This window comes from Spermophilus citellus, assembly GCF_964194105.1.
Source record: "Spermophilus citellus genome assembly, chromosome: 14".
NCBI classification, from domain to species: Eukaryota; Metazoa; Chordata; class Mammalia; order Rodentia; family Sciuridae; genus Spermophilus; species Spermophilus citellus.
The window spans coordinates 21,756,987-21,774,450 of record NC_138194.1 but is presented as its reverse complement, the minus strand read 5'-3'; the positions used below and the strand labels follow the sequence as shown (position 1 = coordinate 21,774,450).

The 17,464-nt window shown below is 39.3% G+C and overlaps 1 protein-coding gene across 1 annotated transcript in view; it reads right to left on the bottom strand.

The window, feature by feature from the left end:
• The window catches only part of UBE2V2 (ubiquitin conjugating enzyme E2 V2), a 37,019-nt gene extending 28,474 nt beyond the window's left edge, over nucleotides 1-8,545 (bottom strand). The window contains exon 1 of the mRNA XM_081266590.1: nucleotides 8,459-8,545. Coding sequence (XP_081122716.1) covers nucleotides 8,459-8,474 — 16 coding nt within the window. The 5' untranslated portion in view covers nucleotides 8,475-8,545. The remainder of the gene's footprint in view (nucleotides 1-8,458) is intronic.
• Between the last annotated feature and the right edge of the window lie 8,919 nt (nucleotides 8,546-17,464).

Sequence of the window (17,464 nt, the reverse complement as noted above, 5' to 3'; positions counted from 1 at the left end):
CCTGTATGTGGTGCTGAGGATCGAACCTGCGCCGCACGCATGCCAGGCGAGGGCGCTACCACTTGAGCCACATCCCCAGCCCATATTTTCTTTTTTATATATAGTTTTATTTTATTTATTTTTATGTGGTGCTGAGGATCGAACCCAGGGCCTCAAATATGCTAAGCGAGCCCTCTACCGCTGAGCCACAACCCCAACCCATCTAGTATATTTTCTTTAAGAGGAGTATCATGAGGTTTAATTGTGATTTTATATATATGAGTGTGTGTATATATCGCGCACAGTTTACCTAGTACATAATAAGTAGTAAAAAGGAACTTGCTACCTTATGATTATATAAATTCGTAAGAAAAATTAATTGTTTATTTTTAGTTTTTCTGTTTTTTCCTATGGTTAGGACTATAAAGAATTGAAATTTGGGGAGGGTAGGAGACTGGTCCCAGTTTCAAAAACTCAGGCTGTTTAAATAAAATATATTTACAAAGTATAAAAAGAAAAACATTTTTAGAACTGAATTGCAGCCATCACTGAGACATCATGAATATATATAAATATTGGTTTAATATTAATTTTTGGGGGGGTGTACTGGGAATTAAACTCAGGGACACTCAACCACTGAGCCACATCTCCAGCCCTTTGTGGTATTTTAGAGACAGGGCCTCAATAAATTGCTGAGGCTGGCTTTGAACTAGGGATCCTCCTTTCTAAGCCTCCTGAACTGCTGAGATTACACCCATGCGCTACCATGCCAAGCCTAAAATATTATTTATGTAATTAACAGAAAAAAAAAAACAGGTAATATCATTTTGCTGAAATGAAAGCTTACCAGAAACAGAAATCTAGCTCTCTAAAATAAATATTTCCAAAAAAACTGCACAAGATTAAAAACGTATTCCACTAGAATACATTTAAGTTTTAATTTATAATAGTTGCTTTGTATTCAGTTTTATTTGTATTTGTTTCAGCAATAGCGAAGCACTAAGCAACTCAGTGAAACCCTTTCTCTAAATAAAAATGCAAAAATGGGCTGGGGATGTGGCTCAGTAGTCAAGTACCCCTGAGTTCAATCCCTGATACCCAAAAACAAAGAAAGGAAAAAAACACTACCAATTAAAACATAAATTTCTGAAATACCCATTTCAGAAATTAAAATGGGTCTTAGAGTTGATGAAATAGGGTAAAAATAGAAAAATATATCTGAAAAAAAAAACAAAATTCAAATGAAACTTTGTGGATTTGATGTATTTGTTCTATACCTTGTTCTATACAAATAGAAAAACTTTAGGATTAGATCATCTACAAAGTAACTCAATCTTGTCATGGGGAACATGCATTGTATAAAAGAATATGAACTATGCTACTGTTACTCTTTAGGTTACAACCTAAGCACTATTTCCCACCCACCAGCCACTTGCACAAAAACCTGCAACTATGTGGATATTTCATTCAGAAGCCTATTCACTTGACACTAATTCAGCTAATAGGAGGAAATAAATAATAAATCATTGTTAGTACTATTTCAATTCATAAAAATAAATTAAAAATGAAAATTTAGTGAAATATTATGATGTACAAAGGGGAAAACAGATTGTACTTTGCCGTTCTTAAGTCTCTTACATAGAAATTGCACCATAGGGGACTGAGGATATAGCTCAGTTGGTAGAGTGTTTGCCTCCCATGCACAAAGCCCTGTGTTCAATCCCCAGCTATGGAAGGGGACTCATTCAAATACAATGCAGTGGGCTGGGGATGTGGCTCAAGGGCAGCGCGCTCGCCTGGCATGCGTGCGGCCTGGGTTCGATCCTCAGCACCACATACAAATAAAGATGTTGTGTCCGCCGAAAACTAAAAAAAAAAAAAAAAAAAATACAATGCAGTAAGTTGTTGTAGGCTCTGCTAGTTACACTATAGATATCTCAGATACCTAGACAGACAGATCCAGGGAGAACTCAACAGTTACCTAACATTCTTTTTCAAAAATTAAAGACTTTTCAATAACTTAAGTATTTCCTCTAAGGAAATAGACACTCATCAGTACAATTTACTAAACCACAACTGGTAATTTCAGTAGCAGGTAACACTAGACTATGCACTGTTTGTACTTTTCAATAATATTCCAGTCACTACATTGCATAATTACAGTATTTCCAAAGAATAAACTTTGCAGTATGCCTAATATCTAGCTACATAACTTGTAATGTGGGGATAAACCTCACACCTTTTAAGATGTGACTCCTGCCTCATCATATGACAATCAATTAGAATTCAAGAGTACAAAGCAGCAGCTAATCAAAAAAAAAAAAAAAAGCCATACTCTACATTTTAATAAAATAGAAAAACAGATAAATTGGTGTTCAACAAAATTTAAAACTTTTGGGTTTCAAAGGATACCATCAAGATGAAGCTGGGCATGATGGCCCATGTCTATAATCCCAGCAGTTCAGCAGGCTGAAGCAGGAGGATCAAAAGTTCAAAGCCAGCCTCAGCAATGGCGAGGCATTAAGTAAGTAACTCAGTGAGACCCTGTCTCTAAATAAAATTTAAAAAATGGCTGGGGATGTGGCTCAGTGGTTAAGTGCGACTGAGTTTAACCCCTGGTAACAAACAAAAAGTAAAGACAACTGACAGAAGAAAACATCTGCAAGCCATTAGGGACTTGTATCTATAAAGAACCTCTATAAATAAACAATTTTTTAAAAAAAGCCCAATTTAAAAATGTGCAAAGGATCTACAAAGACATTTCTCCAAAGAAGACAGGCAAACAACTACTAAGCACATGAAGCAATATTCAATATCACTAGTCATCAGTGAAATGCAAGTCAAAATCATGAGATATCCGTCACATGATGACTATAATCATAGTCAAGGAAGTACTGGTGAAGATGTATTCTCATATAATGCTGGTACAAATGTAAAATTATTACTCTTGGGAAAAATATGGCAGTTCCCCTAATAGTTAAAGTCACCTTACTACTCACCAATTCCACTCCTAGGTATCTACCCAAAAAAAAAAAAAAAAAAAAAAAAAAAAGTCCATACAAAAACCTGAATGTCTGTAACAATCCATTTCCAACAGATAACAAACCAAATGTGCATGAACAAACAAACAGTTAAAGGCAACGCGGCATATCCATACAGTGGGATAGTTTTCAGCCACAAAAATGGATATAAAGTATAGATACATCTACAACATGGATAACCTTTAAAAACATTACACAAATTAGACACAAATAACCACATACAACAATATAATTGCATTCATATTAAAGTATAGAATAGGCATATATACCTAGACAGAAGTACACAGGTAGTTGGTAGGGGTTAATAAAGGGCTTTAGGGCACACATTAGTGAAACAAAAGGGTTTCTTTCCCTTTTTTTTTTTTTTTTTTTGGTGCTGGGGATGTGCATGCGAAGTAAGCACTCTACCAACTGAGCTGTCTCCAGCCCAAGGGTTTCTTTCTGAGAAAATAAAAATGTTCTAAGATAACTATAGCATGCCTCTGTGAATACAGCAAAACCCACTAAATTGTGCACTTTAAAGAGACAACTGGGGGCTGGGGGCTGGGGATGTGGCTCAAGCGGTAGCGTGCTCGCCTGGCGTGCATGCGGCCCGGGTTCGATCCTCAGCACCACATACCAACAAAGATGTTGTATCCGCCGAGAACTAAGAAAAAATAAATAAAAATTAAAATTCTCTCTCTCTCTCTCTGCCCCCCCCTCACTCTCTTTAAAAAAAAAAAAAAGAGACAACTGTACTGTACATGAGTATCTTAGGAAAGCTTAAAAAAAAAAGTAACTTCCTGAAACCAAACTCAATATCCATTACAGCTCCATCTACCAGAATTTTCAGCTTCCTTATGACAATCACTCAAAGGTGTGGTCAAGGGCCAAAGGAGACTGGCTCTTTTCCATAAGACTAAATTTTCATAACTTCAAAATCCCTGGGGAAAATGAGCCGGTTACACAGGCATTACCCAATCTTCCCAGTACCAACATTTTTGGAACCAAGTTCTTTCTATCTATCAAATATATAGACTTGTCCAGAGGTACTCTATCCGGAAAAGTAGGTAAGAATAAGAACAGAAAGGTAGAAAAAAGAAGAAATGATAACAGAATTAAATGTTTAAAAAGGGGGCTAGAAATGTAGCTCAGCAGTACAGCATTTGCCCAACATGCACAAGGCCCCAGGTGTGAGCCCAAGCATCACAAGAGAAAAAGAAAAAGAAAGGAGAATGCGTTTAAAAAAATTAATATTTTTTAAAGAAATTTTAAAGATTTTTTTTTTTTAAGTTCTAAAGAGCCATTTTAGGGATGCCTTTCCCCCTGGAGATTACCTGCATTCATGTATATTCCTTGCTTTACCCCAAAGACATCTCTCTCTTGAGATTGCCCCATTCTTCCTGAACATGTATCTACTTTTCTAAATAAACCTGTCTATGACTTTGGCCTGTGCTGAAATTCTAATCTGTCACATATGCCAAGAATCTCATTGGTCCTGAGTCAAGTTCCCCTAACTCTTCAGATACTCCTCAAATCCTCCTTCAGAGACATTTTTCTCCCATGACATCTCTAGGTAACTAATATAGGGAAATTTTTTAAATATTTATTCTTAAGTTTTAGGTGTACATAATATCTTTGTTTAACATTTATGTGGTGCTAAGGATCGAACCCAGTGCCTTGTGCATGCTAGGCGAGAACTTTACCACTGAGCCACAACCCTAGCCCAGTATAGGGAAATTTTAAAGCATTGATTCCAACAATCCCAAGAGAATGTATCTACCTACCTAAAGAAAACCTGGCTATGACTTTGAAAAAATGTTTAAAAGTAAATAAGGGTCACTTTAGAAATAATAAATTACAATACTGTAAATATTTTAAATTTAACACATCAGGTTGTGACTCCTACACCTAATACAAAGATGCAGTTCTATTAATTGTTTGTAGCATTACCAGTATATTCCCTTCCTCTACTCCACCCAAAACAACCTGAGACAATCATAAATTTATAACAATTTATAACAATTCATATGTCATTTGCCTATAAAACCAAATTTGTGCTCACAAATTTGTTTTAATGTGGAACAATATTTAGCCACTAACATCGCTTTGTCTAAAATATTTTATTCTTTGCAATACAACCTTTCACTTGATAAAACAACATGGACTCTTTAATTACCTATAATGCCTTTTTAGTCTCTCTCTAATGTGTCTTGCCTTTATCGTTAATAGCATTTACCTGTGAAATAACACAACTGGGTTTCCACAAAATAAAAGCAACCAAAGCATACATAAAATATGATATGATGAAGCAGCACGTGGCACGTGGTGGCGCATGCCTGTAATCCCAGTGGCTCCAGAGGCTGAGATAAGAGTATCACAAGTTCAAAGCCAGCCTCAGCAATGGTGAGGTATTTAGCAACTCAGTAAAACTCTGTCCCTAAATAAAATACAAATAGGGCTGGGGATGTGGCTGGGGTTGAGTGCCTGAGTTCAATCCCTAGTACAAAAAAAAATACAGTGTGATATAGTAGTATTAAAGAATCTAAAATCAAGAAACTAGCTCTGGCCAGGTACAGCAGCACATGCCTGTATTCCCATGAACTGAGGAGGCTGAGGAAGCAGGATTATAGGTTCAAGGCAAGCCTCAGCAATTTAGCAAGACCATCTCAAGATAGAAAATAGTAACAATAAAGGGGGAAGGGCTGGGAAGTAGATCAATGGTAAAGTGTCCCTATGTTCAATCCCCAGTACCAAAAATATTCTTTTTTTTTTTATAATATTGAACTGGAGAATTTTTTTTAATATTATTTTTTCGTTTTAGGTGGACACAACATCTTTATTTTACATTTATGTGGTGCTGAGGATTGAATCCAGTGTCTCATGCATGGTAGGCGAGTGCTCTACCACTGAGCCACAATCCCAGCCCCCCAAAATATTCTTAAGTATGTACATAAAAAATAAACAAATATTCATATACATGTTGCACATATACATATAAAATCATATATACTGCACCTTTTTTTTTTCTTTTTTAGCCTATTAAACAACTATTTTGGGCTGGGGATATAGCTCAGTTGGTAGAGTACTTGCCTCACATACACAAGGCCCTGGGTTCAATTCCCAGGTCCACAAAAAACAAACAAAAAAAAAATAAATAACTATTTTTATTAAGATATTTTGGCTTAAAGAAAAAAATATATTATCCATCCTGCTCATCTAATTTTAAATTTCAACATCAAATTTCAGTTTAAATTTCATATAACATTTATTTATATTTACTTGTGTAAGTACTGTTTCCCTCTCATGCTACCAAAAAGCAAACAAAAATATAACTAATAGTGTAATTCAAAAATAATTCATTTCAAAACAGTGTAAAGTTTCTTCTTGACTCAATCCCCTCCCAATTTGACAATACCATCAATTATCTAAAGCACAGAAATAGATAAATAAAACAATATGAAACTAAGCATGGCATTTTGTTGTTACAGTACTAGGAATCAAACCCAAGGCCTTGCATATGCTAGGAAAACACTCTTCAACTGAGCCATATCCACACTAACAAGTTTCAAAGTGAATTTCAATGGTTTATGAAAACTCAACTGCCTAAAGTATATTTTCTTAATTATTCCAAGGTTCCAAATTTCTTATATCTAAAAACAGTGAAACTGTAACAAACAGAATGTTGAAATATAAACAGGATTCTAATGTGCAACAAACACCCTAATAAACTATCAGCAACTTTATAGTGTATATTCAACTTCCTATAAAAACTAAAAGTTGTTAACAAAAAGTATGTGGCCCTAGTATCATATAATGTCTCCTCTTTTTCAAATTATTTTAACAGTCTCTCACGTCTAGTGTTGGGGGTGGGGGACGAAAACTATCCAATTAAATGCATCATCTTATTATTTAATTTTCAAGTATATTTTTAACTATAGGTACCAAACACAAGTCTGAAAAGGATAAGGCCCCATTCACAAGCAAATGAATATCAACTAGCAAAAACAAAAACTGTAACACTAAAACTTCACTTTTAGGGCTGGGGTTGTAGCTCAGTGGTAGAGTGCTTGCCTCACATGTGGAAGGCACTGGGTTTGATTCCTAGCACCACATAAAAATAAAATTAAAAAAAAAAAAGTATTGTATCCATCTACAACTAAAAAAAATATATTAAAAAGGGGGAAAAAAAAAAACAAGCCTTCACTTTTAAAATAATCTTTCCTGGCCAATGTGGGGCTTGGGAGGCTGAGAGAGTAGGATTGCAGGCTCAAAGCCAGCCTCAGTGGGCACTAAGCAACTCAGTGAGACCCTGTCTCTAAGTAATACAAAATAGGGCTAGGAATGTGGCTCAGTGGTTAAGTGTTCCTGAGTTCACTACCCAGTACCAAAATAAATAAATAAATAAATAAATATTCCTTCCTTTTGCTGGTTAGTACTGACACCAAGAATATTGAAATATTTTTCCAAGGCTAAAATTGCTAGATTTTATCAATCAATGACACCTACACATAATAAAGATGATTTAACAGACACAGAATGTACTGAGGTAATACCCTAAAAGTATCAATCACGACACACATTCAAATCCTTTCATTTTAGCACACAGATTTGAAATTTCTTTTTATTATGCAATGATGGCATGAAATATTAAATCACAGTTCTATAATCTAGTTTGGATAAAGAATAGCAAATAGGTCATAAGCGCTATCACTTTTAAACAGTAACACCTAACACTTGTAATTAATTATTTTTGAAACAGTCAAATATTTAAAGCCTCCATGTTAACACTTAATTTCAAAGTCTGCATTCCTGAGAAACCAAACATTGTATTCAGTACTAGAGAGAAGTTGCAAAGCTTATCTAAGAAACCACTTGTTCAATTATGTTTCATCTTGGTCTGGTTTTGTTTGCACTGCAGCTTTTCACTGAAATGAAAAATTTAAAAAAGGATAGTATGTATTCAGTCAGGTAAGAAGAATCCTGTCTCCTCATTCTGAAGAGCCATCGTCCTCTCCTCCACCCACGTCAAGGAGAGTCCTGGAGAACCGGACCTCCCAACTCGACCCAGGATGTCTCTCAACGCCACCCACCTACGGTGACCAAGGTTGACACCCGCCCACCTTGGGCCTCGCCTCCTCTCTTCCCCCAGCGCCTTCCATCATCACCCCGCAGGGCCCTGATTCTGCGCCAGCGCGGGGGCCACCCCGCCACCGGACAAGCGCGCGACCGACGCGCGAGCACGACCCGCCACCCCCGACGGCCGACCCGGGCCCTTGGCATCCGCGCCGGTCCCACCCGATCCCTCCCCAGTCCCAGGCTTCGTTCCAGGGGAGCGCAGAGTTCAAGAGAGCGCACTCCGGCTTCTCCTACACGGACAGCACCCCGCCGCCAGGAGCGGGCAAAGGGGGAGAGCCGGGTCAGAGCGGGAAAGCAGGCAGCCCGGCCCAGGAACCGACCTGTGGAGACCGCCATCTTCTCCTGCAGCCCGACGCAGCCGCCCGCACGCACGGGACGTGGTTCGTCACTTCCGGGAGCACGCCGCCGGGTCCACGTCACCATGGGCTCCACCCCCGGCGGCGGGCGCTGCTGGGCCCCAGTGATGGCTGTGCCCTGGGGCGCTGGGGACTCGGCCCCCATGATTATAGTTACCTCAAAACACTAGGAGAGGGCTGGCAGACAAAGATAAGTCAGTCTCCATAAAATAGAAAAAAGAAAACGTGTTAAAAGGCGTGTGCAGAGCTGGGGTTTTGGCTCAGGCAGAGCGCTTGCCTGGCACACGTGACGCCCTGGGTTCGAGCCTCAGCACCGCATAAAAATCAAGATATTGTGTCCACCTGTAACTAAAACATAAATATTAAAAAAAAAAAAAAAAAGGCGTGTGCAGGAGGGCAGCAGTCTGCGATGTGATAGTCAAGAGCCAGGTGCAAAGGGCATCTAAAGAAATGTGCAGCTAGGGAGAACACAGATTCTCGATCCTATAGAACCTTGAAAAAGAGGGGGGGGGGCTCAGTAATGTTTCATATTCATTAATTATCGAAATGATATTTGAGGGCTGGGGATGTGGCTCAAGCGGTAGCGCGCTCGCCTGGCATGCGTGCGGCCCGGGTTCGATCCTCAGCACCACATACCAACAAAGATGTTGTGTCCGCCGAGAACTAAAAAATAAATATTTAAAAAAAAAAAAATTCTCTCTCTCCTCTCTCACTCTCTCTTAAAAAAAAAAAAAAAGAAAAAAAGAAATGATATTTGAACAAAGTTGAATCTGGACATGTTATTAAAATAAAAACCTACACAAAGTATGTGCATCAACAATTGAAAAATTGAGTTGGACAGTAAATTTGAAGAACCCCTAAGAAACCAATTTATTGTATTTAGTTGTATACCTAATAGTGAAATTTATTTAAATGTATGACTAACCCAAAAAACATCTTTCAAGAGGAATAAACTAAAATTTCTAAGCAATCATTATGTCCTTCAAAAAGCAAAGATGGCCAGTGAGGAGGTTGGGGCAGAGCCAGAACAAAGGAGCATAGTGAGGGTCTTCTGATGATGTCAACTTCCTGGATGAGGAAAGTGCTCAAGGACACAAGCAAAGGACCCAATCAGACAGACCCTTCTGTACTCCTGCTACTAAGTGGGGATCCAATATAAAAAACTAAAACAGATATGTGGACAGAAGGGGCACCAATCAATAATGTTGAGGTCAGAAAGGACAGGGGAGGAGATGAGCGAAGGGGAAAATTCAGAGACAGTAAAAAGAATGGACCAAAACTCCCCCACTGGGTTCCCAGCTCTGGGGCCTCTTCTCTTCAGAGAAGTCTGTCTCTGTCACTTTTGCAATAGCTGCTTCTTGATGGCTGTCTCTGTGTTCTGTTCTTCAAGTCTTTGCTGAAGGGAGACAAGGAACCCAAACTCCTATATGGTAACACTACCAATAGTTTGCAACAGATCTGGGAATCTAATGCAATTTTTTGTTTGTTTGGGGGGGTTTCATTTTTGGGTATTGGAGAATGAACTCAGGGGTGCTTTACCACTAAGGTATTCCCGAGGCCTTTTTATTTTGAGACAGGGTGTTGCTAAATTGCTTAGGGCCTGGCAAATTACTGAAGGCTGCCTTTGAATTTGCAATTCTCCTCCCTCTGCCTCTGGAGTCTCTGAGAGTACAGACTCTAACGCAGTTTTGAACGCAAAGTTAATGCTTTTTTCATTCCTAGTTTCCATTACTTTGTTGGTCATGATACTTGTAGATATTGGTGTTGCTATAATATATATATTGCCTGAATTTATTTATTTTGTTTGTTTGTTTTAGGGGTATTCATGATGTAGAGACAGGTAATTACTGTCAGTATGGGGATTTTTAGTTCTTTCCATTCTGTCTGTTGTTTGTTTGTTTGCACCAGGGATTGAACCCAAAGTTGCTTCAGCACTGAGCTACATCCCCAGCCCTTTTTTTTTTATTTTTTTATTTTGAGATAGGGTCTTGCCAAATTGCTTAGGGCCTCACTAAATTGCTGAGGCTGGCTTTGAACTTGTGCTCCTCCTGCCTCAGCCTCCCAAGCCACTGGGATTACAGGCTTGGGCCACCACACCTAGCAAAATTGGATTTGTTGTTGATGATGATTTGTTTCTTTTTACTGACTAGTTTCTGTTAAACAGAGAAAGGCAGACGAGCTGCTATATCAATTCAGAGTTCTGTTTTTAGAAGTTTGGGTTCTGTCCCCAGAACTCTCTTACTTCCTCTGAGGAGGGACAGCTGCCTTGTTGAGAGCTTTCATGTGGAGAAGTACTCATGGCAAAGAAGTGAGGGCAGCCTCTAGCCAACAGCTGGCAAAGAATGAGGCCCTCAATTCAACAGCCCAAGAGGAACTGAATCCCTTCAACTTCCATGGGAGTGTGATTAAAAGCAGATTCTCCCTCAGTTTAACCTTCAGATGAAACCACAGCCCTGGCCAACTCCTCCTTTGGCACTTTGCCAGAGACCATGGGCCAGAGGAACCAAGATAAGGTACACTCAGATTCCTGACCCACAAAAAATGAGCTGTTTGCTTTTTGTTTGGGGGGGTTTCTTAGATTGCTAAATTTGGGGATGATTTGCTAAGCAGCATTGTTACTGTATATTCATTAATCATACAAACATTGCATAACAATCATCATACATTTTTCACAAATGTCCGGCCCAATTACACTTGGCTACAGGAGACCTGTGTTGACTTAAGTTTTCCATCTTATTAAGATAGACTGTTTAAATATACTCATCCCAACAGAATCAAAAGTAATAATTAGCCCCGTTCAGTGGCACATACCTGTAATCCCGGCAACTCTGGAGGAGGAGGATCACTGATTTCAAATCAGCCTCAGCAAAAGCAAGGCAATAAGCAACTGAGTGAGACCCTGTCTCTAAATAAAATATAAAATAGGGCTGGGGATGTGGCTCAGTGGTTGAGTGCCCTTGAGTTCAATCCCTGGTACACCCCCCAAAAAAGCAATAATTAGCAAACATTGATTCTCCTTTAAAATGTGAAACATTTTCTCAGGAAATGTCTCAGTCTTAATGACAAAATACATAAATATATTTCCTCTTATATTGCAAAGTAAATTTGTGAAACCACTACTCCTATCATGTTTCTACCCATCCTTCTTTGAAGAATAAATTACAAAAAAAAGAGAGAGAGAGAGAGAGAAAGTTATATTTTGTGTAGCTTGAAAAACAAAGTGCATAATTTTGGTTTTTACTCAATGGTATACAAGGCAAAAAGCAACAAATTTAATAACAACCAGAAAAAAGTACAAGTGAAAAATTCCTTCAGATTACATCAGAGACAACAAGGAAACAAAAACAACCAGAAAATAAAAGTGAACAAAAGAAGAAAATCACAAAAATCAAATAGGTTGTTGCTAGGGATGTAATATATTGGTAGAACATATGAATAGCATGCATAAAGCCCTTCATTCAATCCCAGCATTAAAAATAAAATATTAAAATAGTCTAAAATCTCCCATTATTCTGTTGAGATTAGAAAATCACTACATAATGTTTGCTAATTTAAAGGTCTGGCAAATGTATTGGAATGAATATTGTTTGGGGCTCAGCGCTTAACCTGTGTGAGGTTCTAGGTTAATTCCCTTCACCTCCCAAAAAATGAGTTGACTAATCAAACTTTGTTCAATATGGAAATTAAGTGGCAGAAAAGAGCAAGTCAAAAAATACCTGGAGGGTCAAACAAACCAGTCAAACAACACCTGTGGAGGCAAATCCTGGTGCACAGGAGAATCAGCAAGAGGCGAGGGCAGCTTGAATAACACAAGAACATAGGAGAGACCTTGAAGCCAAGGTGAACAACAGTCACTCCCTGTAGTTGTCCACCTCTGCTCACTCATCTCATCAGTGCATACTGAAGAAGATGGGTTTGGAACCGGAGATCCAAGTCCATCCACTGTGCACTCTATGACTTGGAGGAAGGCATTTAATCTCTATTAATTTGCATTTCCTCACCAGAAAAAAAAATAGGAATAATTTTAAGGTTTATACTTAGCACATCTAATAGGGTATCTGGGCTATCAAATGTGTACAACAGGGCAGGGGCTGTAGCTCAGTGGTACAGCACTTGCCTAGCACACGTAAGGCACTAGGTTTGAGCCTTAGCACCACAGAAATAAAATAAAGGTAGTGTGTTCATCGACAACTAAAACAAAATATTCTTTTAAATGTGAACAAAAAATGGTTGCGATTATTACAAAGATTAGATCCCAAGAGAAAATGGTTCTTTCAACTAACAGGCAAATAAGTTTTAGAGGAATTCTGTGTTTTCCTCTTGACTCTCTAGCTGCTCAAAAACTTAAATCCAAATATGTAGCACATCACTAGTAAATATTTAATATGTATTAAATATACATCTCACATATATTCTTAATGTATATACTGAGTTCACTGGCTCAATTCACCTTACTTTCCCATTTCTCCTTCATATTTTACACTTATTTGCTTCCTTATCATGGTACTTACTATATCTCTATAAGCATCTCCAAAACTTCTTCCTTTTTTTTTAACATTTATTTTTTGATTGTAGTTGGACACAATAACTTTTATTTTATTTATTTATTTTTATGTGGTGCTGGGATGGAACCTAGGGCTTCATACGGGCTAGGCGAGCACTGAGCCACAACCCCAGCACCCCCAAGCTTCTTCCTTTTTATTTTTAGAAAGAATAGTATTAATTATGATGAATAAACTATTTTATTACTGGATAATTCAGTATTACTTATCACATGCCATTTCCTAATTCCCTTCCAAGAAAAAGTGTCCAATTATATGCTACTAGTGGAAGACACCATGCTTCTCAGCTTAAGGGTGACTAGCAGCCTAAGCTGCTCATGACATTTTGAAGGCAGTCACGTTCCTTAACTCATCTGATCCTTCCATCCTTCCAGTTGCCAAAACAAATATTCCTCTTCTTCCCTTGAAGTTCCTGCCTCCCTTGCTGCCATCAGTGTCTGTAACAGATACTTCAAAGTGCGCTATGACTCATACCTTCTGGAGTTGATGACTATGATACATACTATCATAATGCCTGTTCTACAAGGAAACTCTTTGCTGGATCTGATGAAGCAAACTGCCATGTTGCAAGCTTCACTTTGGAAGGGACCACATGACAAGAAGCCTCTGGCCAACAGTGAGGCTCTCAGTGGGACAGTTATAAGGAGCCAAGTGCTGCCATTACCCACGTGAGCTTTAGAAACTGTTCCCTCCTCAGTCAAGTCTTGGAACAAGGCTTCAGCTCCTGAACTGGAACTTGGATCATAAGCATGCAGAAGGCACAGCTGAGCCAAACCTAGAGACCTGACCCAGAGACACTATGGGAGAATAACTGTGCTGTAGTCATCAAGTTTGTGATAATTAGTTTTTGCATCAATAGAAAAATAACACAACATTCTTATTGTAAGTCCCTGTAACCTGATAGCCTGGATGAGCCTGATTTTCTCACAAACAAAAGATTTTTTTAAATTTCTCTTTTGATAGGTGTATATGGACAGCATGTCTTTATTTGATTTGTTTATTTTTATGTGGTGCCAAAGATCGAACCCAGTGCCTCACACATGCTAGGCAAGCACTCTGCCAATGAGCTACAGCCCCAGCCCACAATTAAAAGATTCTTACACAACAACCTAACAGGAATGTCTTACCAGTGTGGGGAAATTCTAATATTATCATCAAATTATTGAATTTTCCCCAAGCATATCTTCTCAATTCTAATGGCCTCATTGCAGACATACTTAGATTGCAACAGCATCTCAGCTAAACTGTCCTAATTTGTGTGTGTATGTGTGTGTGTGTGTGTGTTACTGAGGATCAAACCCGGTGTGTTTTACTCCTGAGCTATTCCCTGTCCTTTTTGTTTTTTTAATTTTGAGACAGGGTCTCACTAAGTTGCTGAGGCTGGCCTTAAACTCTCCATCCTCCTCCCTCAGCCTCCTGAGCTACTGGGATAACAGTTATGCACCATCAGCCCAACAATATCTGTGTTTCTTAAGCAATACTTTCTGAATGAGAAAACCTGCATTTGCTACTTTTTTTTTTCTAACTACCAGGCTGGCAATAAGTTTCCTGTTGATTTCCAATTTTAATCAATTCATAATGGCAGCTGAAGACCCATGTTTACAGCCATCACCAAGCTCAGCAGAAAGAAAGTACTGTATTATGTGTCAAGGTCTGTTGTAGGGGGTTTTCAGCCTGGGGTATAATGTAAAGGCCAAATATTACTGTTTGACTTTCACAACCAGCCAGAATTCTCCTCCTCCAACTATCCCATGTGATCCTTCATCCTTAACCAGTGGATGCCCACGCTACATTCAAGCCATCTCCCACATGCACTGTTACTGTCTCTCAGGGTTGTTTCTCTTCTTTAGATTTCCTCTCCTCCACTTTCAACATCCTAGTGCTCCCTAAGGTCCAATTCAAATACCACTTGCCTGAATCTTTCCTGATTTGTTTCTTGTCCTTTTGTTAAACTGCTCTACTTCTCTTAGTATGAACTAAGAATTCAGTAGGACAAAAAGCTAACATTTTGTTTCAAAAAAAAGCAGATCCAACCAGGTTCCATGGCAGATGCCTGTAATCCCAGTGGCTCAGGAGGCTGAGGCAGGAGGATTGTGAGTTCAAAGCCAGCCTCAGCACCTTAGTGAGGTGCTGAGCAAATTAGTAAAACCTTGTTTTTAAATGAAATATATAAAAGGGCCAGAGATATATAGCTCAGTGGTTGAGTGCCCCTGGTTTCAATTCCTGGTACCAAAAAAAAAAAAAAAAAAAACAGATTAATTTTAATCCACTTACCTTTTTGAACTACAGATTTGTGAGGCCTCAGTAACCAAGGAATTCATGGACCTTGTTGAATGGAAATTTCAGTACCTGTGGCTGAACATGTTCACGAAACTCAGTGGTAGAGGACTTGTCTAGCACGTGAGGCCCTGGGTCTGATTTCCAGCTCCTTAAAACACACAAAAAAATAAGAAAACATTTACACATATGCGCACACAAAACATCATTATTTGCCCCAGGAATATTGCTGTCTTTTCAACACTTTAGCATGCTTCCCTGTGCCTTCTGTTTTTTAAGAGGGTTTCTTTCTCAAGCTTGGGACAAAAATCTAACCACTTGTGTTTGGTCTAAAGTTTACCTTTCTCAAATGGTGAGGGGTAATTTCATGAAAATCAAAGAAAGATCAGTCGAGTAGAGAAAAGGACCAGAGAAAAGGAGGAGGGGAGGGAATTTGAGCTACGCAGCTTCCGTATTGTTTTTTTTTCCTTTGGTGGGGGTGTTATGCTCGAATTCGGGACCCCCAAAAGACCACCAGAGACCAAGATCGATGTAAACAGCAAAGAGGTGTTTATTGCGAGCTAGCTCGTGTTTATTGCGAGCTAGCTCGGTCCTGTTCGAACACACACAGCAACTGATGACACTGAGAGGCCCCGAGCTCAGGGTTTGCAGCAGTTTTATACACTCTTTGGGGAAGGCAGGGACTTCACATACATCATAGCATCTCTTAGCAAATCATCACACACCACGGGAAAATCAAATAACAACTCTAAAACATGATTAGCACATTCACTGGCGGGAACAAGTTGGGTAAGGGTGATTGGTCAGTACAAAAGGGGTATTCATTTGAACTGATTGGCTCAAGCCAAGAGGGGTGTTCCTGCTGAACTACATGGTTTCTCAACACCATAAACTACTGGGAGGGTCATCTGGCATCCCAGGTATTTCCCTGTCTCGTGCTGATTGGTGGCTGCTAGGGGGTTGCTATGGGTCCCCACCTAGCCTGACTGAGTCAGGGACACCTGGTGCAGCAGATCTCTCCTGTTATTTGTAGATAAACAACTTAGCAGGGTGGGAATGTGCCTAGGAGTGCTCTGTGGGTCTTTCCAAGAACAAAGGTCATGTCCCTTCCTTGGACAGGCTTTGCTCTGAGATAGAGGCTGGTTTTTCAGGGGCGTTACCAGGGATTGAACTCAGGGGCTCTCAGCCACTGAGCCACATCCCCAGCCCTATTTTGTATATTACTTACAGACAGGGTCTCACTGGGTTGCTTAGCCTTAGATTTTGCTGAGGCTGGCTTAGTACTCATGATCCTCCTGCCTCAGTCTCCTGAGCTAGAGGTGTGCCCCACTGTGCTGGCCCTCAATTGTTTTTAACAACATGATATTTGGACTATGTATACATTGTGGGAGGTTAATTAACATATGAATTACCACACATATGATTTTTTCAGATAAGAACATTTAAAATCTACTCTTAGCAATTATCAACATGCAATGCACTTTTATTATTAACCACATTGTACAATAGGTCTCTTGAACTTATTCTTGCTGTCCAGCTGAAACGTGTATCCTTTGACCAACATCTCCCCCAATCCCCACACAACCCAAACCTCTGATAACCACTATTCTATTCTTTTCTTGTATAAATTCACCTTTTTTAGATTGCAAATATAAGTGAGATCATCGGCCTTTGTCTTTCTGTGTCTGGTTTATTTTTCTTAACATAATGTCCTCCAGATTCATCCACTTTACCACAAGTGGCAAGATCTTTTTTTTTTTTTTAAGAGAGAGTGAGAGTGAGAGAGAGAGAGAGAGAGAGAGAGAGAGAGAATTTTTAATATTTATTTTTTTTTAGTTCTCGGCGGACACAACGTCTTTGTTGGTATGTGGTGCTGAGGATCGAACCCAGGCCGCACGCATGCCAGGCGAGCGCGCTACCGCTTGAGCCACATCCCCAGCCTCAAGTGGCAAGATCTTGATCTCCTCCTCCTCCTCCTCATCTCCTTTCTTCTCCTCCTCATCCTCTCCTTTCTTCTTCTCCTTCTCTCCTTTCTTGTCCTCTTCCCCCTCTCCCACCTCCCCCTCCTTTGTTTTTTTCTGTTGGGGACTGAACCCCCAGGAATTCTTTAACACTAAGCTATACCCCAAGC